The 27170-nt window shown below is 48.9% G+C and overlaps 1 protein-coding gene across 7 annotated transcripts; it reads left to right on the plus strand.

Moving 5' to 3' along the window:
- The first annotated feature begins 552 nt into the window (after nucleotides 1-552).
- On the plus strand, nucleotides 553-25522 carry Znf496 (zinc finger protein 496). 7 transcript variants are annotated; one of them, XM_038325921.1, is made up of 11 exons: nucleotides 553-674; nucleotides 878-1075; nucleotides 2899-3004; nucleotides 3105-3190; nucleotides 3347-3773; nucleotides 4046-4223; nucleotides 8893-8969; nucleotides 14632-14764; nucleotides 15274-15378; nucleotides 16248-16358; nucleotides 23264-25522. In XM_038325921.1, exons 5-11 carry the CDS (start codon nucleotides 3384-3386, stop codon nucleotides 24010-24012), a joined length of 1743 nt encoding a protein of 580 aa, XP_038181849.1. In that variant the 5' UTR covers nucleotides 553-674; nucleotides 878-1075; nucleotides 2899-3004; nucleotides 3105-3190; nucleotides 3347-3383; the 3' UTR covers nucleotides 24013-25522. The 7 variants fall into 7 exon arrangements, with proteins under 7 accessions (XP_038181849.1, XP_038181847.1, XP_038181854.1 ...); XM_038325919.1 differs by lacking the exon at nucleotides 3105-3190; XM_038325926.1 differs by lacking the exon at nucleotides 3105-3190 and having other exon boundaries at nucleotides 3394-3773.
- Nucleotides 25523-27170: the final 1648 nt, after the last annotated feature.

A 27170-nucleotide genomic window follows, 5' to 3' on the forward strand; every position in this document is an offset into this window, starting at 1 on the left:
GATGCTATAGCCTCCCTTAAACAGAGAAACAGCACATGATTTCCACACCCTGAAGGCGCTGGCAGATGCTTCGGCGTGCCCAGTGGATCGTCGGGTCTGTATTTCGCCATTCTTGCTGGCCTGGGTGGCTCTGGAACTGCCGGCTTTGAAATGGAATTTTGGCTGGAAGAGGCTGTGCCACACCGGCACAGACTGGATGCGGGTGGTCACAGAAAGATCCCCCTACACCTCATCTCTCCTCCTCCCAATTCTGGCAGTCCGCCAGAGCCGCCAAGACCGGCCCTTCCCTGCGTCCACACAAGAGGAGCGGGGAAGAGCGAGCAAGGCCAGCATCCCTGGCTAGTGGTCGCGCGAACTGGCCCCCAGCGCCCGTGTCCCGCCGGGACGCGCGCATCCGGAACGGGCGGCCAAGGCCCACAAAGCCCGGGCCCCAGGCCCCAGCCGGGCGAGCACAGAGCGGGGCGGGGCGGGCCGCGCGGGCCGGGGGTGTCGGATGTCACCCGCCGCGTACACCTCGGCCAGGAGGCGGGGAAGCGAACCATTGAGATGAGGAGACCTCCTCGGTCCTAGAGCGGTGCAGGAAGTGTCCCAGGGGAGGGAGCCGGAGGGCTCCGGCCTTTCCTTTCCGCGGCGGCCCGGCCTGAGCGGCCCGCCAACCGGGACGCTGCTCAGCGGTGAGTATACCGTGGACCGGTTTCCCATGTCCTGCTGCCTGAACCCGGATCCTGCTCCCCACTTCCCGCGCTCTGATTTCCAGCCCTGTGCCTGGGTCCCGCTCCCTCTTCTCCACTTCCCGCGCCCTGGCCCAGATCCCTGCTCCCAGAGCTGCGTTCTCATCGTTGCCCTCGGGGGATGAAGCAATACGATTGTCTTTCAGGCGTCTCCCTTCGCTCCCAAGCCCAGCTGATGCTTTCTAGATGATCCCGAGACCGGGTTGGCCTGCCCAGGGACGGAGTCTGGCCCCTGCAGAGGAGCCGCCTCGGCCAAGACACCAGAGAGACCGGGCTGGAAGGTGAGAACCTGCAGCCCTGCAGTCCCAGGCTTCGAGGCGAAGAGCCAGCAAACCTGGAAGAGTGTAAGCGACAGAAACCCCATAGTTCTCCTGGCCCAAGACAACCTCCCCATTCCTTTCCTCCAATTCTGCTCCTTCAGTAGCAGCTTTGGGCAAGCCCCGCCCCTGGGGGAGCCCTCCTCTCACTAACGGTAGTTCATTCATAAAGCTTCCGCTCCCGAGGCTCCTGCGCGCCAGGTGCCAGGGTGACAAAGAGGCACACGCCAGTCTGGTCTAGGGGCTCCCAGAGAGAGCAGTTCCACAGCAGAGCTGGGTGCCGAGGGAGGGACGCTGGATGCCCCACCATGGGCTTAGACCTGAGCTGTTCCGGGCCCAGCAGGTGGGAGATAGTGGGCGGAGGAAGCTGGGAAGAGCGCGGGCGGGGCCGAGATTGGGTTCTTAATACCGGAGTAAAATGTGAGAGTAGTCGCGGTTCACAGCCTGTTGCTTTCAGAGTTTCGCTCCGGGTGTCTGTTTGTCTTTGCTTCGGAAATCAAAGGAGTACAGAGAATTTGGGGTTCCAGGTGTTGTTCGGTTGCTTGGTGGCTTTTCTGGTCTCGCTTGTCTTCCTGCAAAGTGGCGCTGCCCCGCTAGGAATCTCTTCCAGGTGAGAGTGTGAAGGGTCGGTCGCCCTGCCTGGAGTTCCCAGAGGCCTGAGAGCAGAACCCTGTGTGTCTCCGTTTTTGCCTTTTTTCCCAGTGTTCGGAAGTCAAGTGGAGTGGCCATGTTATGCTGTGCCCCTGGTGTGTGTTTGCTGGATTTTGTACTTGATATCTAGGGAGGTCTAGAGAACCCCGCCCCACCGCGGGTTAGGCAGTCTGTGGCCCGAGTTTCTTCAAGAAGAGTGGAAAGTCATGCCGGGCGGTGGTGGTGCATGTCTTGAATCCCAGCACTCGGGAGGCTGAGGCAGGTGGATCTCTGAGTGAGTTCAAGACCAGCCTGGTCTACAGAGTGAGTTCCAGGACAGGCTCCAAAAGCTAATTAGAGAAACCCTGTCTTGAAAAACCAAAAAGAAAACGAATAGAAAAAAAAAAAGAATCATGAAAAGACCTTCCTGCATGACCAGGAAGGTTTGTGAAGTCGGTGTGTACCACTGCCTCTAGCATGACTTGGAGAGAACAAGGGATCAGAACCCATAAGATATAAGTTGTTTTTTTTTTTTTTTTACCACATTTTATATACTAAAATGTAATTATATAATTTCCCCCTTCCTTTTTCTCCAACCCCCTCCCCAAATCTTGGCCTCTTTCTCTAGTTGTTATATTGTTTTACACACAATTATTCACACCCGCCCATGTCTAACTACAGGTAACTTTAGAATTTTTTTTAACTTTTGTGTATCCCTTTGTAGACATCTGTGTATAGGTATATGCACTTGAGTGCAGTGCCCATGGAAGTCAGAAGAAGGTTGGTGGAGACCCTGGAGCTGGAATTATAGGGCTTTGTGAACAGCTTGGGGTGGGTGTACCCTGAACCGCTAAGCTGTCCCTCCAGCCCCCAGAACCAGATGAACTTTATATGTACAAGAAAGTTCCTGTGCTGGACTCAGTGGGGTGTGAGACTTGTCCTAAAACACTGAGATTTGGGGAAGAGGAGCAACTTTGCTGCACCAGCTAACCTAGGACCTTGCACCTCTTGCACCTCTATGCCTAGCGATGGTGTTTTAAAATACAGTGGGTTTTTTGTTGTTTTTGTTTTTTGAGTTCCTTCTCTGCCTGCAAGTTTTTGCCCCTGCCGACACACAGAGGGCAGGCTTTGCTGGGCTCGTTTCCAGCCATTCTGTCCTTGGCAAAGTGGCATTGCCCCAGGATGGTCTTGGATGGCTCATCCTTTGCATTTTTTTTCAGTTCAATTTGTGAAGATCTCAAGAACAAAGACAGTGACTTTGGTGCCAAAGCTTCAAGATTGTGGCTTGCTGGGGCTATATCCTCCAAGAGGACCTGTCCCCCAAAGGTATCACAAGCCTGGGTTACACGTATCTGCATGTGGCCTTGTTCTCCTGGGATGCTGGAAACGTCAGTGTCCTGTTGAAATGCCACCACTTCTCTCCCAGATTTCCTGCCTTCACTGCCACCTCTTAGGGGAACCTACATGGAGTGATGCTCATGGGAAGAGCCATCTTTCTTTCTGCCCCCATGTGTAAGAACCAGCCACACCAACACTTCATGTATTTCCCAGGGATTCCTCAAAGGGCTGGTGTCCTGTGGGCTTTGTCTACCACCCCCTCCCCCCAGAAACAACCACAGGAGATCAGAGCACAGAGCATTGAAGCCAGCAATTTCTGTTTGGAAATAGGGCCGTCTTCTGCCGCTGACCCCCATCAAATCCCATCATGCCCACAGCCCTGTGCCCACGAGTCTTGGCTCCAAAAGAAAGTGAGGAGCCCAGGAAAATGCGGAGTCCTCCTGGAGAGAACCCCAGCCCTCAGGGTGAGCCTCCCAGCCCAGAGTCCTCTCGCCGCCTCTTCCGCCGGTTCCGCTACCAGGAGGCAGCAGGCCCACGGGAGGCCCTTGAGCGCCTCTGGGAGCTGTGCCGGGGCTGGCTGCGGCTCGAAAGGCACACGAAGGAGCAGATCCTGGAGCTACTGGTGCTGGAGCAGTTCCTGGCCATCCTGCCATGGGAGATCCAGAGTTGGGTGCGTGCCCAGGAGCCGGAGAGTGGAGAGCAGGCTGTGGCTGCAGTAGAGGCTCTGGAACGGGAGCCAGGGAGACCCTGGCAGTGGGTGAGCACCGGGCATCTGGGAGAGGGAAGCTTGCTAACCTTGTGAGACTCCCAACCCCAAGATGAGAAATTCTGCCTAGACCCAGTGTTTGGCTACCTAAGAAAGCAAACGTTACTCTTTATGAAGTCTAAGTTGAGCTGATTGTTACTGTCGAGTCCATGGGAGGCAGGACCAGAGGGCGAGGGCCTACCCAGACCTGTGCGGAGCCTGCAGGCGGCGCTCTGTCGTGCTTCTCTCCGCCTGACCCTGACTTGCTCTCTCTGGGGTTGCAGCTCAAGCACTGTGAAGACCCAGTCGTCATTGACGATGGCGATGTGCCTGGGCCTCAGGACCTCGAGCAAGAGCGCGTGTCTGCCGAGTCCCAGAGCAACCCTGACGCCCAACCTGTGGCCCTAGCACAGGGCCTAGGGCTCCTCAGCAGACCACCAGGCCAGCCCACTGAGGACCCAGGTATGGAGCCTGTAATGAGTTGGGGAGCTGGGTTAGTTGTGCACCATCTGTGTGCTCTGGTGTTGACTAAGGTGGCGGACAACGGCATTTTAACATTCTCTTGTCTTCTCTGAACTGTGAACTATGATTGTGGTCTGGGTCCTTGCGCAGAACAACTGACGCAATCTCTTCCTGGTATTGAATCCTCCCAGAGGGAAGGCCTTGAGCAGATGGTGTGAGGTTATATGGTTATTTCTTTAAGGGTGTTCTCAGTGGAGACGTAGTCACTAGGACCGGGACCTGTGGCCTGATCTGAGCAAGGCTCTAGTTTCCGTCCTCTCAAAACCACATTGTCTTGCCTGGGTTACCCTGCAGCTGTAAGAAAATCTAAGCTCCCCGGGAGAGAACAGTGGCCTCTCCTTCAGATGGCCCCAGTGCTTTGTGGCAGGGTTTGAGTATCTATCCAAAGCACCCAGCAACTGCAAAGACAGGGCAGTGTCATGCACAAAGCCAGAGCCACCATTCCTTTGAGCTAGAGTAGGACACCTATCGGTTCCTTGAGGTTTGGTCTCAAGGTGACAGTTCCCCAAAGCCCCTCGAGGCCTAGGGACCAGTGTTCCTCTTAAAGATAACATTGACATAGTGGCGTGGTGGTACACAGTTTTAATCCCAGCACTCAGGATGAATCTCTGAGTTGGAGATCAACATGGTCTATATAGGTCCAGTCCAGCTAGAGATACAGCACTTGGGAGGCAGGCAGATCTCAGTGAGTTTGAGGCCAGCCTGGTCTACAAAGTGCGTTCCAGGACAGCCAGGACTTATACCCTGTCTCCAAAAACCAAAAAAAAGAAAAAAGAAAGGAAGGAAGGAACAAAAGATAGCATGGCAGGTTTTGTTTTGTTTTCTGAGATGGGTCTGGTTTGTTGTTGTGTTTGTCAATCTGCGGAAAGCTCAATCCTCCCACCGTAACCCCCTGAACACTAGCTCTGTTCACAGTAGTTTTATAACTTAGGCATATGCTGTGTACTTTAATTTGTTTCTCATTTTTTATAATGCCTCTACAGTGTAAATGCTAAAGGACCAGAAAAAAGTATGCGTGCAGCATTCTTTTTGTCTGATTTGTTGTTGTAGTCGGCCTAGTGATCCTGGAAAGTTTTGGCCCCTTGAGGTTTCAGACATGTTTGGGTGACCAGGTTACTCTAATTATAATGGGAAAAGTGCATTCTTGTGATTTTCAATATTGTTTCTGGCAGTGAATTTTTGAGTGAGCTGGAGGTCCCGCTCTGTGGAGGGCATCTGCCTGTGTGTAAGTCCCCAGGTTCAGTCCCCAGGACCTCACCCAAACTAAAAACAAAGGCTGTTTTCTGGTTTTTCTTTTTCCTTCTCCTTTCCTTGTCCCATCCGTTTCTCTTTTTTGTCCACTTCCCCTTCCTTGGATTAGCCTCAAATTTATGAGTCTCCTGCCTCAGCCTCCCGAGTGCTGCAGTTACAGGCCTGCTTTATCATACTTAGTGGTAATAGTCTATTTGTTTTTTTTAAAAAAGTGTCTGTGTATTTTATATATATAATTTTATATATGTGTGTATATACACATATAAAATTATATAAATACATGTGTATACACACACACACACACACACGTATATACAATTTTCCTGCCTGAAAACATTTCCTGACTTCTGCACAAATCAGAACTCTGCAGTCCCCTGGCTAGAAGTGAAGGCAATGTTGACTTGGTGGGGCTGCCACCAATGTTCTGCACACTGGATTGCTCCACTAACAGCAGTTTATTCTCATAGCTAGCTGTGAGGCTGCAGGTCTGAAGTGAAGGACAGGTCAGCCTTGGGTTCTCTGGGCTTTCTTACGTTAGCAGGTAGACAACCACTTGTTGCTGTATCTTCTATCTGTACAACTGCCTTCTAACTACCCCTCTTTAGTGACTGCAGTTATGTTGAATTTGGGCCCATCCATGCTCATGACCTCATTTTAACTTAATTGGTTCTTTGGAGAGCCTTCCTCCAAATACAATCACATTCTGAGGCGTCTAGGGTTAGAATTTGAGCATGTAAATTTCCAAGGAACATAGTTTAACCATACCAGGAAACAGAAGGAAGCCATTTCCCCAGATCACCAGTACTGTTTCATGCAGCCTGGGATGTACGTGAGCAGTCTTAGGGGAGGAATGCTTAGGGAAGAATCTTCTAGATCCTTCCGAGATAACATAGCATTCACTCGGGCTTTGGGTTGCTTACGTGAGCGATACTCAGTGCAGGACTTCTGGTGCAGAGCATTTGGGAAAACAGTAAAGACTAGGATTTGCTAGAGATACAGCTCCTAATTGTGAGGCTCTTCCCCCAAGGCTAGGCTTTGTGTGGGTAGAGCAATCAGTCCTCCGTGATAGGTGGCGGGCATTAGGGAGCACAATTAATAAAGAATAGGCATTAGGGAGCAGAATTAAAACCATTAAGAACTCTAAAGCTTCCCTGTGAAAGCTGTGATACGGCATGAAATAGTTAGAAATAACACACTGTACAGTGTGTTGAGATGCGGTCTCATTAGCCTGGAGCTCCCAGTAGCTCAGGTTGGCCTCAGTTTGAATGTTTGTACCCAGCCTACTGAATGCTAGGGTTGTAGCACCACCATACCCTAAGTTTTAAATTCCATGCATGAGCAAGGTTGAGCTGTGCTGGTCATTCTGTGCCTGATTCATTTTCTTAGAAGATGCGTTCCAGGGTCACCATGATGTACATGTGGTAGGATTTCACCCTTTCGTGACTGACTGGTATCCCAAGTGCCTATTTTTGTGTGCATATTCTCTGTCTCCCCCTCTCTCTGAGTCTTGTTTTGTTGAGTCAGGTCTCCCTGAGTATCATGAAACTTGCTGTGTGGCCTCAAACTCACTGAAATCCACCTGCCTCTACCTCCCAAGTGCTGGGGGAAAAATGAATGTTATGAGACAGTTTGCAGCCTGGTGTGGTGGCACACACCTTTAATATACATACATGTATACACACATGTGCATATAATATAGATACATACATTTATATACATATCAAGTGTTAGGTTAGATTGTGGCATTTCAGTAATATGTTCCTGTTGATTGGTTTCTTCCCCATCCTTCTGTCCATCCCTCCTTTATTCTACCTTATAGCCCCCTCCCACTTGGATGTCATTTGTCCCTTGTCCTCCCCACCCTTCCTTAGCTCTTCTTTTCTTCTCTTGTAGGCCATGTTTTCTTTATCAGTTCAACTGTCAATAGATAATTTGATCCCATAACAGCTACTATGACATAATTCCCAGGTAGCATAAGGTTGACTTGCCCCTTTGAGGTTCCATTTCTTTTCTTTTGGGTTTATATTCATCAGAGGGGTTGTTAGGTCTTTGTTTGTTGCTCTGTAGCTTTTGGAGCCTCTCCTGGAACTTTAAAAGGCATTCACCACTACCATCCAGCCGGTCATAGTTTTTGTGAGAAGTTGTTGTTGTTGTTTGTTTTTGTTTTTTCAAGATAGGGTTTCTCTGTGTGACCCTGGCTGCCCTGAAGCTCACTTTGTAGATCAGGTTGGCCTCGAACTTCGAGATCTATCTACCTCAGCCTTCTAAGTGCTGGGATTAAAGGTGTGCACTGCTACCATCTGGCTGTTTTTGTTTTCTTTTCCTTTCTTTTTTTTTAATATTAACTGTCTAGATGTATTTGTGGATTTTTAAAATTCTATTATATAATACATCCCGACTACAGTTTTCCCCTTTCTCCCCTCTACACGCCCCACCCCATCTACTACTATTTCCCTTCAGAAAAGAGCAGGCTTTCCAGTTATACCAACCAAACACAGCATAGCAAGCTGTCATAAGACTAGGCACATCCCCTCATGTCAAGGATGGATGAGGCAACCCGATAGGAGAGCAGGCAGAGTCATGGCCCTGCTCATTCTCGTTCTCAGTAATGGTACCAGGGTTCTGGTACCGCAGCCGCACTAACCTGGATAACAGTTTTCTGTGGAGCTTTGCAGGTGTCCAGCTTACAGATGTATACTGTCCCACGTCGGTCCTCACCTTCAGTGGACCATGGTGCCACAATGTTAGCCTTCGTTGGGATTTTTTAAATATTCATACATATCAGTGCAAGCATGCTATGACATGCATGTAATGTCAGAGGGCAGCTTGAAGGAGTTGGTTCTTTCCTTCTACAGTGCAGGTGCCTGGAATTGAACTCAAGTCATTGTGTTAGCAGCAAGCCCCCTTACTCATTAGGCCATCTTACTGACCCTGTGTTTAGTTTTTGAGTTTCATAATAGTTGAAGCTGATTCTCCTGCCTCCATCTTTCGCATGCTGGGATATGTGTGGAATTATTGGACCTGGCTCTTTTGGGGTGTATTTTCGATACTGAAACAGGTCCCTGGATCTACAGAGGTTGGATAGCTAATTGATCAAGCCACCCTAAAGCCAGGCATTCCCTGGGACAGTCCCCATTGTCTATCTGAAAAGATTACCAGAACCCTTGTGGTTTGCAAAGGGCTCATTTGCAAGTTAAGGCAGAGTGGGGTTTATGCAGAGCACAAGGAATGGCTTCCTGTTGGTCCCTCTGCTTTTCTTTCCTTGCACAATCTGCAGCACAGAGCCACCCCTGGAAGTCTGGGAGATTATGGGGCCGAGGCCTGGCTCCCTTTGGGACATCTTCTCCATCTCTTCCAGTTCCGCAAGATGGTTTCCTTGTTCAGGAGCAGAGTGTCAGGGACGCCCAGCCGGTGACCACCTGCCAGCTGCCCCCGGTGAGTGATTTCTAAAATAAGCTCATCCCAGAGCTGCCCCACAGGACAGTTCTTCCAGGACTCTGGCCTGCTTACTGTTTGCCGCCGGATGTTCAGCCTTAGCCCCAAGACCAAGGTGAGCAGGGCTGAGCTTAAAGATGCCCATTGCTGGGCTGGAGAGATGGCTCAGTGGTTAAGAGCACTGACTGCTCTTCCAGAGGTCCTGAGTTCAATTCCCAGCAACCACATGGTGGCTCACAGCCATCTATAATGAGACCTGGCGCCCCCTTCTGGCATCTGGAAGGAATGATGTACACATAATAAATAAATCTTTAAAAAAATTTATTAAAAAAAAAGATGCCCATTGCTTCTGCTGTTCCTGCAGCTCAAAGGGGCTGCTTGCTGGACACTCCAGGAAACTGCAGGTGTACATACAGAGCCCCTGCAGTAGCTGTCTCTCCTTTAAAATCCCCCAGGGAAGAGGATTTAGTTACTTCACAAAAATGAGGTCATCTTCAAAATAGCAGCTAGGTTTCAGGAAGATCGTCTAGCAGTTGCAGCACTATCACGTGACCACATGGGGTCACGTGGGGCTCCCTGGAGTGTCATGTCTGCTGTGTTCCTCCGCCACGTGTTCTGAGGGTGCAGCCGGGCTCTGGTCTTGCCCTGTTTCCTTATCCACTGAGGTCCTCAGCAGACCTCTTCGCTTTTCCCTTCTCGTTGCCCTTTTTGCTGCCTTCCCCCAGAAAATGTAGGTTCCGTTCAGGGACTGCACCAGTAGAAGACTGTGAAGAACTAGAGATTGGCACATGCAGAGTTGACAGCCTGACTCCAAAATGCTTAGGGCTGTTAGATTTGGGGTGGGTGTTGAAACATTTGCATACATAAAATGAGAATTTGGTGGTGCTGTGGCTTTGCACACCTTTAGTCCCAGCACTGGGGTGCAATCCCTGAGTTCAAGTCAGCCTGGTCTACAGGACAGCCAGAGCCATCACACAGAGAAACCCTGTGAAGAGGGGCAACACACACAAACAAACTAGAACTTGGAATAAGATTCAAATTATGCATGTAACTTTTTTCATATGCATTTTACACATAAACTGCAAGTCATTTTAAGCTTTCTTTAAAAAGAGGTTTAATTGAATGTTTTTGTCTGTGCCTCTTGCCATGCTCCCCATAATGTTTTGAGGCTAACAGTACAGGGTATGGATTACAGCACACCCCACCTTCTACCCTGAACTCTCCAGCCTAGGGACTGGGCTCCCCATCCCCTAGAGGTTCTTCCCCATATAATCCAGACATTTTGGTTCCCCTTCCCTTTAGGACCTTTGGCCTCCTGGCTGCTGTACCTGGTTCCCCCTCTCCACCCCACATGGCACTGCACAGCCTGGTCCTGTCCACTCTGGACTCTCCCAGATGTCCCTGCCTCTGCCTGTGCTCTGCCTCCTGCCTACAATCAACTCCTCCACCATACTGAGAGCAGTCGTTCCTTTCCTTTCCTTTCCTTGCCTTGCCTTTCCTTTCCTTTCCTTTTTATTTCTTCTTTTCATTCACTTGGTGAGTTCCAGGCCGGTGTGAGGCCCTTGTCCACCGTTAACAATGACAATAAAAATTATAAAGGTAGATGGAAATGACAGCAGCTGAGGTTATCTTTGGTCTCTTTACATCCATACTTAGCAGATATGTGCAGTGGTACAAATAGGCCTCAGAGACTTGCTTGTCCCTTCTGTCTCAGGACACAGTGAAAGCTGGCTCAGCAGTTAAGACCTGAATTTGATTCCCTGTACCCACATGGCAATTCACAGCCATCTGTTAACTGCACATCCATGGTATGCAACACCCTCTTCTGGCCTTCTTAGGCCCGGGTGCTCAAGTAGTGCACAGACAGGCAAAGTGTTCATATACATAAAACAAACTGAAATTTTTTCTTAAATGTTTGAAGAGAACCAGGAAGTGTTACTGTTGAGTTGGAAACTGAAGATGGAGGCTGTGGGCATTCACAGGACCCGAGGCTAAGGTGTTCCGTAAGAGATCTGGGGAGTAGGAAACTGGTGGTTCATCTGAGCCCTCACTGGTTGTAGATGACAAGGACAGGACAGGAACTGTCAGCTGTCAACGGGAAGGCGACTAGTCCATGCAAGGTTTTTCTTTTTCTTTCTTCCTTTCTTCCTTTCTTCCTTCCTTTCTTTCTTTCTTTCTTTCTTTCTTTCTTTCTTTCTTTCTTTCTTTCTTTCTTTTCTTTCTTCCTTTCTTTTTTTCTTTCTTTTTTTGAGACTGATTCAGGCTAGCCTTGCACTCGTGGCCGTCCTCCGGCCTCAGGCTCCCAAAGCTAGTAGGATTATAGATCTGAAGGTGTAATGTCACCCCGTCTGGCTCTTAACTCTGCTGTTTTCTGGCTGCTTGTTTCCAAAAGAATGCTGTGACCTTGATAGAGTTTGAGCAGGAGAAAGCCACGTGGACAGATTGTTGTCTTCTCCTTTGCTGGCTTAGCTTGAAACTGAGTTAAAAATGATCCAGGCTCTTCTCTGTTCTCTGACTGACCTGTGTTTCAAATACCTCAGCATTTTTTTTCCTACTGTTTCCTCTTTATAATTTATTTGGGTTTGTTTTGTACACATGAATGTGTAACATGTGGGTTCTAGGAATCAAATTCAGGTCCTGTTAAAGCAATAAGGATTCTTAACTGCTGAGCCACCTCTCCAGCCCTGCCCTTCCCACTAGACTCTTTCAGAGCAGCACCCCAGGTGACTGTTCTTTTCCTGTGCTTTAGATGACCTCCGTCAGGTCTCATCCTCTTTCCTAGGGAGTTGTGTCCCACAGAGCAGGGTGGTTGGTAGATGAGCTCTGTCACATCCTTTAGCCTAGTTTGCCACAAGTGGTAGGAGGGAGGAAGGTGGGAGAGAAAATCCACTCACCACGAGGCCTGGTCTGTATTTTTAGATGTGGCTTGTTTTGGAAAGGCTTATGTGGGTAGTTCAGTTTTTTTTGAGCAAGAATATGTGGCTGGAATTTGGTCTACCAGTTTACAGAGTTGGGAGAGAGAAACTGTTCATCATTTAGAAATTAATAACAGTCAGAGGACTGCAACATAGATCTGTTAAGCCAACCTATATATTTTTTTTCCTCTGAACAATGAAAATATTTAGTAATTTACTAAAAATTCACTAACAGACTTGAGACCCGGAGACCCAGAGAGCTGATTTGTTTCTTGTCTAATATTTCCCACATGGGTCTTTGTTGCCCACACAGCCAGTGCACCCCTTACTCTGCTAATGTGTACCCCTCAACATACTCAGCCAGTGCACCCCCTTACTCTGCTAATGTGTATCCCTCAAGGCAATTTGGTTGTCTAGCCACTGGGAGTTTTTGTTTGTTTTCTGAGACAGGGTTTCTCTATGTAGCCCTGGCTGTCCTAGAACTTGCTCTGTAACCAGGCTGGCCTTGAATCCACAGAGATCCACTTGCCACTGCTTCCTTAGTGCTGGGATTAAAGGCATGATATGCTGCCACCAGCCAGTTGCCACTGGCTTTTAAATCACACTGTAGTGAAGTGGCCACCCTGGCATCAAGCTGAAGGGAAGACTCTGACCCATGTTGACATGAGAAGTAGCAAATTATCATTGCAAAAGGGCTCCTCCATAGGAGCTCAGCACCGTCTTCCTGTTCTAGAGGCCCCATAGAAATGAATTGCTTGGTTTCCTCTGAGTCAGGTTTGGATACATGCAGGTGCATTGTCCCTTGTGATCCATCCTGTGTTGTCTCCCCAAGCATCACAGATTTGTCATGTTTTATATGACTTGGTGATTAAGTTGTAGGTCACACTGCAGCATCCAGCTTAGTCTGGACTTCCATCTTAAGACAGTCCATTGAGGCATTTTCTTAAAGTTTTTGTTTTTAGTTCAGTACCTACCTGTTTGGTAATATTGTGGTAAGTTTTTGGGGGGGTAGCGAGAGTGTAGCATGAGTACCTGGCGTGGATTGACTAGAGCAGATGTGAGGTTGGATCCGGTGTCTTTTGGTGTTGACTGGTGGTCAGGAGGAGGAGTTCCTATGAGCTTTGCAGGTGGTGGCAGATCTAGCATTTGTTGGAGATGGTGAGATTCTGACTTAGCAATCAGCTTTCTGTGTCTGGGCCAAAGGGACGAGAATAACAACTGTCCATAAAAACCATGACAAGCCACAGAGTAGTACACAACATTAATCCAAGTGCTTGGGAGGCTGAGGCAGAGGCAGGTGAAGTGGCTCTACACACTGAGACTGTTTCAAACAACAATAAAGAAGCTGGTTAGTACTGGCTGCTCTTCCAGAGGACCTGGGTTCAATTCCCTGCATATACATGGCAGCTCACCACTGTCCCAGGGATACGATGCCCTCTATAAGCACTGCATGCATGTGGTGCACAGACATACATGCAAGTAGATCACCCATACAACAAAATATTTAAAATTTTTTTTAATTAAACCTTTAGTTATTTTCAGTGGCTTAGAATAGCAATCTAAAACACGATGACACTGTCTTTATACAGCATAATTTAAAAAAACCCTCAAGAATAAAATTAGCATAGTAACTATAGAGTGGGCATAATGAGGAGCTGGAGAGATGGCTCAGAGGTTAAGAACACTTTGCTCTTGCAGAGGACCTGGATCCAGTTCCCAGCATCCACATGGTGACTCACAACCATCTGTAACTAGCTGGGAGATCGATGGCTTCTTGACCTCTGAGGGCACCAGGCACTCAGTTGGTACAGTTGTCCACAGGCAGACAAAACAGTCATACACAAAAAGTAAACTAAGAGAGAACTGTTAAAAGAAAAAAGAATCAGCAGCTCAAGACCCCCCCAGACCTTGGGCAGCAGTCATTTCCCTGGTCAGAAAGAATCTCAGAACCAGTGCCAGTATCCCAGTGACCTCTGCAGGTGGGCTGCTGGCACCCTCCCTGGAAATGTGTTTCTTCTGAGACCTGTTTCCTGTAAATGAAACCACCAACCTGGACTTGGCTAGGTAGAAGATCACTCTCCTTGCTACAATACAAAAGATGGTTTTTGGTTTTCCCTTAACAGCTTTAATGAGTTCTTGGCATCACCAAAGACTTTCCTTTTCAGTGGCTAAAGAGTCTCAATCCCCAGAGGAGGGTGAATCTGAAATTGTAGAGAACCGAAGGTCAGGCTTTGGGCCAAGCAGTGTTCCCCTAAATTTAGCTGAGTCTTACTCCACTTGTCCTTTCTACAACCCAGAGGGCTGGAGGTGGTAGGCAGGTGAAGACGTAATAGTGCTGGGAAGAGCCCAGAAAGGTGCTTTGCCCCTTTACCATGTGAGGACCCCGGGTCTTTTGTTGTTGTTTTGGTTTTTCGAGACAGGATTTCTCTGTGCAACTAGCTGTCCTGGAATTCACTCTGTAGATCAGGCTGGCCTTGAACTCACAGAGATCTCCCGAGTGGTGGGATTAAAGACCTGGGCCTCCACTGTCCACCAGGAGCCTCAGTCTTTAAACCACTTAAAAAAAAAAATCAGGCTCTTACCAGAGACCCATCTGCTGCACCCCCGTTTTAATTTCCAGCCTCTGAAGTCATCAGGCATAAGTGCCTCGTGTTACATGCCACCTGACTGTGGCATCTGGTTATCACAGCTGAGATACAAAGGCCCTGCTCTTCCCCAGCTGACACAGCCCTGCTCTGCACTTTCAGAACCGAGTTTCTCCATTTAAGGATATGATCTTATGCTTCTCAGAAGAGGACTGGTCCCTTCTGGACCCAGCGCAGACTGGTTTCTATGGAGAATTCATCATTGGGGAAGACTACGGGGTCTCCATGCCTCCAAGTAAGACCTAGCTTCTCAGTCAGCCAAGTATATGGAAGGTGGGTGGGGGCCTCACTCTGAGGGACACCACCATGAGGTTCAGGTACTGTGGCTGAATCTGATCTCTCTGTTTACTCTCTTAACCTTGACAGGAAGCTACCTGTACAGCACCCACAGGTAACTTGTGGGTGACCTGGCTATCCTAACACATGTAGTTAGGCTCTTAGTCTCTGTCCCAAATATGACATCACTTGAGTGTTTCCATTGCTTCCAGGGGCCCTTTTCTGTGTACCCAGTGGGCCTCAGAGGGATGATCCTGGCCTGCTCTTGTCACATGGTGCCTTTTACCCTTCCCCAGTTTCCTGGCCTTGCTCTCCTCTGTACCCCCAGCTGTGCTTGATACAGCTCAGTGACTGTCTCTCTGCAGTTTCTTCTTGGGCTGGACAAGGGTTACCTCACTGGGCCTGCCCTGGTCACCTGCAATAGCAGGTCACTGTTGACACTGTTGTGTCCTACCTCTTTGTGAACAGACGACCCTGCAGCTCAGCCAGACCTCTCACCTGAAGAGAACGGGCCACGGGTTATAGAGATGCCAGCCCTCCAGGGTAAAGACGCAGCCCAGGTCTCCTGCCTAGGTGAGTGGCAGTCCAGAAGTGGGTAGGCAGGAAGGTAGAGAACTGTTGCAGCCGGAGCACCCCCAGTTTTTCCCCAAAGCACCCCACTGTCTTGGCATTCCATGCCCTGCCTTGCCTCTGGCTTTTTGTAGAGAGTGGGAAGTCTGGATTTTGCTGTCCGTTGAGATTGTTCCTCGGCCAGAGACTAGTAGAGAAGGGGAGTGTTTCCTGCTGTCCTTAGTAGCCTATGTTTGTAGCACAGTTCTCTCCAGAAGAGAGGGCAGATGCTCGTGCTGAGGACTGAGCATAAAGCACAACTCCTTTAGACACTGTGCTTGTCTGTGCCCCACCCACACCCCCAGATTCTGGGAGAATTCCATGGGGAGAGATGGGTAAGATTGATCTGCTCCACGTGTCTGTGTGCCCAGGATGCACACATGTGTGTGTGGGTGGGGTGGGGGATGTAGCTGTGCTATGCAGGGAAGTAGCATTGAACAGAATCAACAGTCACCTTGGACCTCCATCCCCTGGGCCCTACCATCTCTGCCTCACAGGATCAGCAGTCTCTCTGTGGAGGGACTGTGACCTAAAGGACTGTGCAGGGCCTGTCAGGGAAGGTGTTGCCTCTCTGTTCAGCCAGAGAGGTAAATGAGCAGAGCTAGAACCTGTGTTATTCTGTCCAGCTTCAGACCTAGGTTCATGGTGTTTGTTCATTTGCCTCCTGCGGAATGACCCCTTCGCACCAGACCCCAGGAGGGAACGCAGCACCCACAGATCATAGCCTACTCATCCTTAGTTATTTCTGCATGGTGACACCTATATGTGTGTGTGTGTATGTGTCATTCATATATATATATATGACAAATCGCTTTCCCCATTTCTTTGGAAAGACCTTCCCAGTCTCCAGCCATTCCAAGAAGAAGGAAGGAAATGGGAGGAACTGCAGGTGCCAGAGCTCCAGTCCTGCCAGCAGGTGGCACTCACTCAGAGTCCTTGTCCAGGTGAGGAGCCTGGTGTGTGACCTTGTGACCTTGTGGTGCTGGTGTGGGGGAGGCAGGGAGGAGGTGTGTGTGTGTGTGTGTGTGTTGATTAGGACATTAGGGATGAGACTGGCCAAGGTTCTTGCTGGCTGCTGCTGGGGGTTGCCAGCCTCGTGTTTTGATTTTGCTGTTTCTCCATCTCACAGTGGCTCGTTGGCCATTCCTGGGTAGATGTGGGGGCGGGGGCTAATGTGACACTGGTCTGTATGTACCTGATGATGGGTAGCCAGAATCCCGAGATGGTCTTATTGTAGAGCAGATTCTAGAATGCAGAAGCTGCTCTGCTGCCTTTCCAGTATGAGTCTCGGTCATGGTCAAAGTGACCCTCCAGAGGCCGACTGCAGTGTCCTGACTTAACATCCTCTAAATAGCACACGCGGGCTCTACTGAACACATCTTTGGACCTGGTGTCCCAGTGGCTTCCTGTAGTCGTCACACGTTTGTTCACTTGTGATGCAGGCAGGATTGGTGTGTCCACCTCATACAGTACAAGGCATTCAGCCATAGTGCTCAGCTCCCCTCCCTCATGTGTAGACAGTGGATTTTAGAGCGTGGTTCCCTCAGCCTAAAAGGAGAAGGCCTCTCTACCAATGCTTTTGTCCTTTCCTTTCCTGCATTTTTTTCATGCATGTGTGGTCAGCTCTTAAAATTGTTTTCTGGCCTTTAATCCCAGCACTCAGGAGGCAGAGGCAGATGGATCTCTTGAGTTCAAGTCCAACTTGGTCTACAGAGCGAGTTCCAGGACAGCCAGGGCTACATAATGAGATCCTATCTCAAAAAAAAAAAAAAACCTAAACTAAACCAAACAAGCAAAAATGTTCAGTCTTCTTAAAATGTCAAAGTCCCGTCAGCATGGTGTTGCATACTTTTAATCCCTCAGAGCTACACAGAGAAACTTACTTGAAATCCACCCCCCCAAAAGGTAGAAAGTCTCTCTAAAATCACAGTGTCTTGAGCCTGGCAGTGGTGGCGCACGCCTTTAAATCCCAGTACTCAGGAGACAGAGGTAGCAGATCTCTGTGAGTTCGATACCAGCCTGGACTACAAGAGCTAGTTCCAGGACAGCTAGACACAGAGAAACCCTATCCCAAAAAAAAACAAAAAAAAAAATTTTTTTACAAAGTCTCTTAACTATAGGCTCTTATAAAATGAAAAATAAGTTCCATACTTTCTTAATGCAAGACAGAAAAACCAGGGCACATTCAAATCAAATCCCGAAGTCCAACACTGTTAAACTCAGTTTAGACGTCTGGGACTTATTCTCTTCTGGACCTAGGCAGCTCTGCTGTCCATAGCCCACACACAGTTTGTCTCCTGGGCTCCACTGTATTCCCTTTCTTAATATGTAGACAACTGATTTGAGGTGACAGCCCCCAACATAGCTACAGCACACCAGTGCACAGATATCACATACACAGACCAGACTCACTACTAGGTGGAAACTGAGGCCAGAGTTGTGGGGAGCAAAAATTTGTACAAGTATGGTGTAAGCAAAAGATATGTTCATCCTTAGGAAGAGTAGCCTAGACACTCAGGAAAGTATTGGCCCTCTTGGTTGTGGGTTAGGGTTTATATGGGAATTGAAGCTATATGGGGAAAAAGGAAGAGAGTCCGTGGAGGCTGCAGCACCTGATTATGGAACAAACGAGAAGCTATTAGTTTAGGAATAATTTTATTCTGGAATAATTTTAGGAATAATTTTATACCGACACACACCACAGAGGACCATGTATATACACTACTACTTATATACCACTCACACACTTTACATATCATAGAAATACTATATATACCAACACGTTATACATGTAGTACGAATACCACTTACATCTCTGTTTTTGCCCTCCCTTGTGGAACTGGACAGTCTGGAAGTCTGCATACACTTCCCACGGCCTTACCTTGTCATTTTTTCTTCAAGGAATTTCTCATAATGTGTGGGTATACATGCCAGCACAAGTAACCCATCCTGTCACCTTGGTGTGGGAGGGGCCGAGTATGTTTCAAGTTATTTTAGCTTTTAGATTTCAGCACTATTAGAAGGTTAGTGTTCTTTTGGTTTGAGTTTGTTTTTCTTTTAAGACATTCTGACTGTATAGCCAGACTAGCCTGGAACTTGCAACTTACTGCTGAAGCCTCCTAAGAGTGGACTTAATCAATCAACAGACCTCTACTGCATAGACTTTTCTTTTCCTCTTATATTTGTTTCAGATCCGCCAGTATAGTCTCATTTAACCTCTTAAAAGGTCCCACCTTCAACTACAATCTCATTCTTACATCTAGGGAATTAGGATTTCAATGTGGGACTTTGGGGAGATGTAATTAGGCCCATAACACTCCCCTGGTGTCCTCAAGTTCATGTCCTTACATGCAGAATACATTTACCTATGTCTGGCATAGTGGTAGAGGCCTGTAGTCTCCACTGAAGGCTGAGGAGAGGTCACTTTAGCCCACGAGTTGAAGCTCAGCTTAGATGGCACAGTGGGACCTCACAAATCTATTACATCACCAGCTTCTGTCCGAATGCTCATGTAACTCGAATGTGATGAGACTTTAGGTCTCATCCTAACACGTTCCTTTCCAGATATGAAGCAGGTAAGCTGTGTGTCAGGACAAGGGTGAGACAGATGCTTCCAAAAGCACAAAAGAAAGATAAGCCCCAAACGCGCCTGTAAAGCCTAGTTAGGTAAGTTCTGCTAGTTTCTGAGCTGAAGGAGACCTTTGGTTGATGCTGGCTCAAGGCCAAGGCTGGCTGGCGCTGAGCAGAACTGGCCCAGTCCCCCGGCTGTGCTCTTGTGTCCTTGGTGGCAGTGCTGCTGCCGCTGTTGGCCTCTAAGGAGCCTTAGGGTCATTCCTTCCCTTTCTCGTGGGATAGCACGTGTCTAACAGCTCAGCTGTTGGGTAGAGAGCTGCAACTACAGCCTTCTTTGTTTATCCTTTCTCTTCCGTTTAGTGCAGAATCTCCAAAGAACCTTGTTGGTCTCCCATAAGATACGGTTCAACGGGTACAGACACCAGGCAGGGAGCTCCTCCTACACGGCTCTCTCCCAAGTAGCTGCATCTCTGTTCTCGCTGCCAAGGTGATTGGCAAGGTTCCAGGAGGCCCAGGCATACACTGCCCACTGTTTATTAAGCCACAGTTTGGTTTTCTCCCCAGAAACCATCCTTTGGAAGTATTAATCCTGCCTTGGTTTGGGTATGGTTTGAGGATGCTCTCAAAGGCTTCTTTTAGAGGCTTAGTCCTCAGAGTGGCAATGTGGGAGGCCATAGAGCCTAGTAGAGGGCCCTCAGGTAAATGAACAAGCCACCTTTAAAAGAGATAAAGGAAGACTGGAGGGGTGGCACAGGGGTTAAGAGCTCTTATTGCTCTTCGAGAGGACCCCGCTCACTTGGCGGCTCACAGCTGTCCTTCATTCCAGTTCCAGAGGATGCAGTGTCCTCTACAGGCAGCAGGTACACAGATGAACACACATATAGACGTCAGGGGAAACAGCTATCCAGGGCTGGAGAGATGAGACAGCTCTGCTGTTCAGTTCTCAGCGCTCACGTGGAGGCTCACGACTGTGTGTGACTCCAGTTCCCTTATCTACTACTCTTATCCGGCCTCCATGAGCACCACACACACGGGACACAGGTTAACACGAAGGCAACTATCTGTAAACATAAGATAATCTTTTAAAAATTTATTATTAAAAGAAAAAGAGCCAGGGCCTTAGTGGTGCACACCTTTGCTCCCAACACTAGGGAGGTGGATCTTTATGAGTTTAAGGCTAGCCAGGACTACATACAGAAACCTTGTGTGGTGGGGGGAGCATGGGTTGCACTGTGGGAGAAGGGCCCTCAGCCTTCAGCCCTGCAGTGCTAGGTAGCTTCCTCTTAAGTGATGTGACTTTTGCATGCCTGGGGTGGGGAATGAGGTTGACTATGCAGGTGTGGAGACCAAAAGTCAACTTCAGATATCACACATATTCCTGAGAAATCATCCATATTGTTTGGGGGGTTGGGGTGTTATTTGTTTGGTTTGGTTTTCTTGGTTGTTTGTTTATCAAAATAGTTTCTCTGTGTAGTCCTGGCTGCCCTGGAACTTCCTCGGCAGATCAGACTTGTACTCAGATCCTCCTGTCTCTGCCTCCATGGAGCAGGAACTAAAGGTGTGCGCCACCTCAGGACTTCATCTGGTTTTTAAGATAGGGTCAAAAAGGTACAAAGTCTCCAGCCAGGCCGGGCAGTGGTGGCGCACACCTTTAATCCTGGCACCCAGAAGGCAGAGGCAGGTGGATCTCTGAGTTTGAGGCCAGCCTAGTTAATAGAGCAAGTTCCAGGACAGTCTTGAAAATCAAAACAAAACCCTGAAACCTAGGGTTTATCAATTAGCCTAGCACTGGCTAGCCAGCAAGCCCCAGGGGACCTGCCTGTCTCCATCTCCCCACTGCTGTGATTACTAACACATCCCATGAAATCTAGCTTTTATTTCTGTGGGAAACACTTTCCCTAGCCATGGTATGCTCTTTGGCTCTGACATCCTGCCATTGCTATCACCTATCAGTGATATGGCCAGGGGAAGCTCTCACCAGAGCCTCTCCAAAACAAAACTAAACAAAGCTTTACTTTGTGAGCAGCTGCCGCGGGCGTCTGATTATTGCCAGGATGAAAAACAGACTAAAGCAGCTGCCTGCGGACTTTCCCCACCTTCACGTTCCAGAGCTTTCCTTCAGTGTCCAGATTTAATGAAGGCAGGAAGAAGAAGAAAACTGTCTCCAGCAATCTACTTAGAAATCTCTTCAGCCAAAATACCCTGCTGTCACTTAGCTTCTGCTTGTCACGGACCACCTAGCACGCAGTTTAGCCAAGTTTATCTGCCACCTTGCAAGAATCACCTTTCCCTTACACTTCACTACCTTGTTCTGGCTTCCATCTGAGACACATGCAGAAGCCCACTAAATACCCGTTTCTACCCGCCACCTCTTCACATCTGTCAATAACATGCACCTTACACACGCCCAGCCTCTCCGTGACTGGGCTCCAAAGCCGCTTCCACAGTTCTTCGTGTGTCTACAGCTGTTCCCATACTTTCTGCTACCAAAAGCCGTGAGACTGGGACTCTCTTAGTATCTTACCATAGGTGGAGCCTTCCCCTTTGTGTGTGGATGTGCTCATGGAGGCCAGAAGATAGCATTGTCTCCTGGAAATGAGTTACAGACTTGTGAGCAGCCATGGGGGTGCTGGGAATTGAACCTGAGTCCTCTGGAAGAGCAGCCAGTATTTAACCACTGAGCCACCTCTCTGGCCTCACATGGACCAAACTTTAACCATATAAAAGTTTCTCTCAGTTCCAGAGGCCTTAGTGCAGGATCAAGGTCTCATTAGGGTAGGCTTCCTCTCCCCCTACAACTACCTCTTCCCTGTAACCTGCACGATCTCTCTGTATCAGGTTTCCTCTTACAGAAATCCCAGTTGTGGTGGGGCCTACCTATATAGTGGCCCCATTCCAACTTACCTCTGTCCCCTAAGCTAGCTCTGGGGTGAAGTCTCGTTGTCCTTTCCTGTGTGTGCTGTGTCTCATTGTCTCCTGTCATCCTTCCTTCTGCTGGTTCCTTCCCCTTTACAAGTAGCTTCCTTTCTGCTGAAGGTGTTGAGTATTGAAGGTGAAGCCTTGTATGTGCTAGGCAAGCTCTTATACTAAGTTAGCCAGGCTAGCCTTGAACTCACTCTGTAACACTGAAGATTCTCAAACATTCATCCTTCTGCCTCAGTCTCCTCTGCAGCTCTGCAGCTGGCATTACAGGTTTCCCACTAGACTGACTCATCTTTCTTTCTGAAAAGATTTATTTTCCACTTTTTATCTGTGTGTGTATGTGTATATATACATGCATGTGGGTGCTGATGGTGACTAGAAGAGGGGCATCAGAGTCCCTGGAGCTGGAGTTCCAGGTTGTAAGCTGCCTGACCTTAAATCAGGTCCTCTGGAATAATAGCAAGCACTCTTGACTACTAAGCCATCTCTCCAGCTTTTTATAAAGCACTAGGTTCTACATATACGTCAACTTGCCTTTTGAAAAACTGTCTCCAAATACAGTGGCATTCTACCATCCTGGAGGTCACTTTGAGTTGGGGCACAATGAGTTCATGGCGTAGACTTCCCACTGTCATAATGTCATCTCCTACTGAATAAAGGAGAGACTTTGTAGGCCACTGTAGCGCTTTGTCTTCCACTGAAAGCTAGTGGCGATTAATAGAAGAAAGGTGTCACTAGCAAGGGCTCAGTAGCACCTTCTGTCTGGCCAGTCAGAGGTCGAGAAAGTGAAGAGCAGAGCAGTTGTGGTCATTTCAGTCACGTAGATATGGCTGCATGAGCTTAGAAGAGCCACCTGGCCAGAATGAGCCCTCTCACCTGGAAAACTCAGAGGACAGCTGAGCGTTGAATCTTTTCTTCTAGCTCTGTCAAGCAGAGTTAGGTTGGGTAACAATGAGGATCAAGTCTGTCTCCTACCCTTTCCCTGTGGCTGTGAGCTCACAGCATAAGCAGAGGGGGCTATGTACACCATAACTCTGACACGGCCCCTGAACCTCCAGGGGTACCTAGTTAAGTACTATAAATGGTGTGTCAAAGGTTTGCACAGGTAAGTGCCAACTCTTAGAATTTTAAGGTCCAGTGGCTCTGGAAGAAATTCTTGAAAAGGAAAGGATTAGGGGAAAACAGCAGGAAAGTCAGAAAGAGATAGTTACTACACCAGCAACCTATGCAGGGCAGCCAGACTCTCGGGAATAAGGAACACTACAACCCCAGGGTGTCTGGATCTCCTGTTACGCCTGTCTGTGCAGGAAGTAGTCTGGACAGTTCCACTGACCATACTGGTATTCTGTAACAGGAGGTGATCCACCACCCCTAAAGAATAGCCTGGACCAGGAGGTGACCATTGAGATCGTGCTATCCAGTTCTGGGGATGAGGACTCCCAACACAGCCCATACTGCACAGAGGAGCTGAGAAGCCCTGCAGAAAAGCCCCATAGTCTCTCCACCCATCGCAACAGCACGGAGGCTGGGGGCGAGGTGCAAACCTCACAAAAGTCTTATGTGTGTCCGAACTGTGGGAAGATCTTCCGCTGGAGGGTCAACTTTATCCGCCACCTGCGCAGCCGCAGGGAGCAGAAGCCACACAAATGCTCAGTGTGTGGAGAGTTATTCAGTGACAGCGAGGACCTGGATGGACACCTGGAGACCCATGAGGCCCAGAAGCCCTACAGGTGCACTGTCTGCGGAAAGAGCTTCCGCCTCAACTCACACCTGCTCTCCCACCGGCGGATCCACTTGCAGCCAGACAAGCAGCCGCCAGTGAAGAAGAGCGAGGAGGATGCCTCGGAAACGGAGGGCACAGGTACCCAAGCCCTGCTCGAGAAGAGCAAAGCTAAGCTGGGCTTCCAGTGTGGGAACTGCGGGAAGGGCTTCCAGCGGCACGACCATCTGGTGAGACACCGCAGCCACTGTCACCTGAAGAGTGAGGCTCGTCCCCTCCAGTGTCGGTACTGTGTCAAAACCTTCCGGCAGAATTACGATCTCCTCCGCCATGAGCGCCTGCACATGAAGCGCCGCTCCAAGCAGGCTCTGAACTCATACTGAGCAGGACGAGACCCTACAAACTCGTCCCTGCCCTAGCACAAAGCCCGAACCACCTGCCCTTTGCTCTCAGGTAGTGTCCGACTTCTGGTGCCATGCCTCTTCCTCCCCAGATAAAAAGTAGCCACCTGAGCACTCCTTCTACTGTGCCAAAACCCAGGGAGGTGAGGCAGCTCTGCATCTTAGAGACCTTTAGTCACATGCTCCAGCCCTCAGAGGGACTGGGCTGCCCCATCCCATGCCTTCTAGGGGTGAGGTATGTGCAGTGGGGAGCTGGCCTAAAGCCCTGACCCTGGTCCTGTACTAAGAAGTCAGTTCGAGATCATTGAGTCTAGGAGAGTGTCCCACAGATGGCCAGGAGGGCCTTTGGGGTGTGTACACCTGTCCCAACATGTCTTCATTGTGCCCCAAAGATCCTTCATAAATCTGTGATGGAAACTGCCTGACACCACCCTGAGTCCTGCATTCTGCCAGCCCATCAAAGCTCTGCTGGTCGAGCCAAACCCTGGGACAGAAGCTTCCGTGAAGCCGTGTCCTTCAAGGGTACTCAGTCCAAGGCAGCCTGTTGAGTTCCCTGGCACTGTTGTAACTGTACTAAACCTGAGCTCTTCTAACACCAGCAGGGGGCATTGTCCCAGCTGTGAGGCTGCAAAGGCTGAGGTCTGGTGTCAGCAGGCTTGGTTCTCTCTGAGGCTAGAAGAGGGGATGAATCATCCTGGGGCTGTCGTCACTAGCCCTGTCTAGCCCTGGGCTACATAGTGCACAGAGGAGCTGAGGAGCCCTGCACAAATGTCTTTGCCTTCGTCTCCATTGTGTCTGTCGGTCTCCAAACTTAGCCTTTTGTAAAGGATCTCAGTTTTTGGGTTGGGGCACTAACCCTGTCTGTTACAGCTGAACCCCATCTACATCTGGAGTGGCCGTTTCCAAATAAAGTCACATCTTGAGGTGCTAGGAATAAGGACTTCAACCCTGGAGTTTGAGTGGACATAGCCAAACCCCAGATGATCTTATGGTGCTGTTACTCCTGCCTCAGATGAACCAATTTGGACTTGGGGTAGCTTGCTTGCCATCCCTTTGAATGCCGGGCTCAATCCGATGTCTGCTCTCAGAGCTGCTGTCATCTGCAAGGAGGAATCCTCATCCATGGCCTTTAAGTTCAGAGCCTGGGATTCTGGGGGTGGTTATTGGTAGGAAACTTCAAGCAATCAAAAATGTGGTCTTACTGTCCTGGTCCACTGGTGTTGACCTCAGTGTGGCTATGACTGGACCCGAGAGCTGCAGCCAGGCTGGTTCTGTAGGCTGTACCAGCTCTCAGCTGTCAGGAAGCCTGAGAAAATGAATTCACGGCCTCTGGTGCTCTATGTCCTGATTTTCACATCGAGAAGCCTCTATTCAGATGCAATTAAAGAATTCTGAGACTTTCTTTTTCTGCTCAGTGCATTGCCCAGAAATAGTAAATGCAATAAAACCACCACACCTTGAACAAGAAATAAACTGTCCTAGTTTCTAAATAGTTCTCTTCTATCCTTGTGTCTGAAAAAGGGAGAAGTTGGGTCTTTATGGTCAAGGGAGGGAAGACTTCCACATGGAGGCCAGAGTCTTTGTATTCACCCTCTCTCAAACAACTTTTTAAATGGTGGAAATAGTTTAAGGGTAAACACTGTTGTCTGATGTGCTAGGCACTGGCCTCAGTCCCTGGAACCACAAAACAGCATTTGAAGCATAGCCATAGTAGTGAATGACTTAGGAGTAAGTGACTTTTAGGAGAAGAGGGGAAGTTTCTGGGGGTACAGGAGGTGGTTACATCCCAAGTATACAGAAGAGGTTTTACTCAACCTCATTGTTCTGCTCATCTCCCCAACTCGCAGTGGCGCCAAGGTCCTGTTATTGTGGCACAAGTGGAAAAGAAGGTAGTAAGCCCGCGTTTGTGGAATCTGGGCCCAGTGGTTTCCCCTCGACCAAAAACAATTCAGATCGGGCAGTAGGAGGATAATTGATAGCACCTTGCCAGTTCCATCTATGTTACCCAGACTGGCTTTGAACTTGTGAACTGCCTGCCTCCTAAACTTCCGGAGTAACTAGTATTGTGGGCCTGCTTTGGGTTTTTGTTCATAGGATGAGCTATCCAGTCTCCCAGTGATAGAGCTCTCTCTTGAGAAGCCCGGACTTTGAGACAGGGTCTTCTATACATCCCTGCCTGTCCTGGATCAGGGTGGCCTCAAGTTCATAGAGATCTTTCTACTCTGTCCCCCAAGTGCTGGGATTAAAGATATGGACCACCACGCCCAGTGCAGACTCCCCATTTTTAGGTTTAAGTTTTAATTTTTTTTTTTTTGGTTTTTTTTTCGAGACAGGGTTTCTCTGCAGCTTTAGAGCCTGTCCTGGAACTAGCTCTTGTAGACCAGGCTGGTCTCGAACTCACAGAGATCCGCCTGCCTCTGCCTCCCGAGTGCTGGGATTAAAGGCGTGCGCCACCACCGCCCGGCTTTAATTTTTTTTAGATGTTTTATGTGTATGGGTATTTTCCTCAGTGTGTGTGTGTGTGTGTGTGTGTGTGTGTGTGTGTGTATGCACCTGTACACCGTGTGCATATTTGGTGCCTGCAGAAGTCAGAAGAGGAGGCCGGGCAGTGGTGGCACACACCTTTAATTCCAGCAGAAGCAGGCGGATCTCCGTGAGTTCGAGGCCAGCCTGGTCTACAAGAGCTAGTTCCAGAACAGCTAGGACTGTCACACAGAGAAACCCTGTTTCAAAAAAACAAACAAAAAGAAGCCAGAGGAGGGTAATGGGGCACCTAGAACTAGAGCTGCAGACAGTTGTATGCCACCATATGGGTGCTGGGAATTGAACCCAAGACCTCAGACTCTTATTGTGTTTTCTTTCTACAATAAAATCTCTCAGTATTTTCATAGATACATGAGCGAGAGCGAGAGTCTAATTAGTGTTGTTTGCATTCCTGTGGATGTAAGGCTGCCCACCAGAGTGTGGACAAACTACCAAGAGTCTCACCTGAAGAAAGCCAACTCTCCCCCAGCAGCGTTAGCATCTCTACCAGGAGTGGGGTCCAGTGAGCACACTCTCCATCTGTGCTGAGATACGGACGGGGCTGATCTTGGGCAGGTCTTGTGTAGACAAACACAACTGTTGAGAGCTTATGACTG

Source organism: Arvicola amphibius, chromosome 4 (assembly GCF_903992535.2).
Source record: "Arvicola amphibius chromosome 4, mArvAmp1.2, whole genome shotgun sequence".
Classification (NCBI taxonomy): domain Eukaryota; kingdom Metazoa; phylum Chordata; class Mammalia; order Rodentia; family Cricetidae; genus Arvicola; species Arvicola amphibius.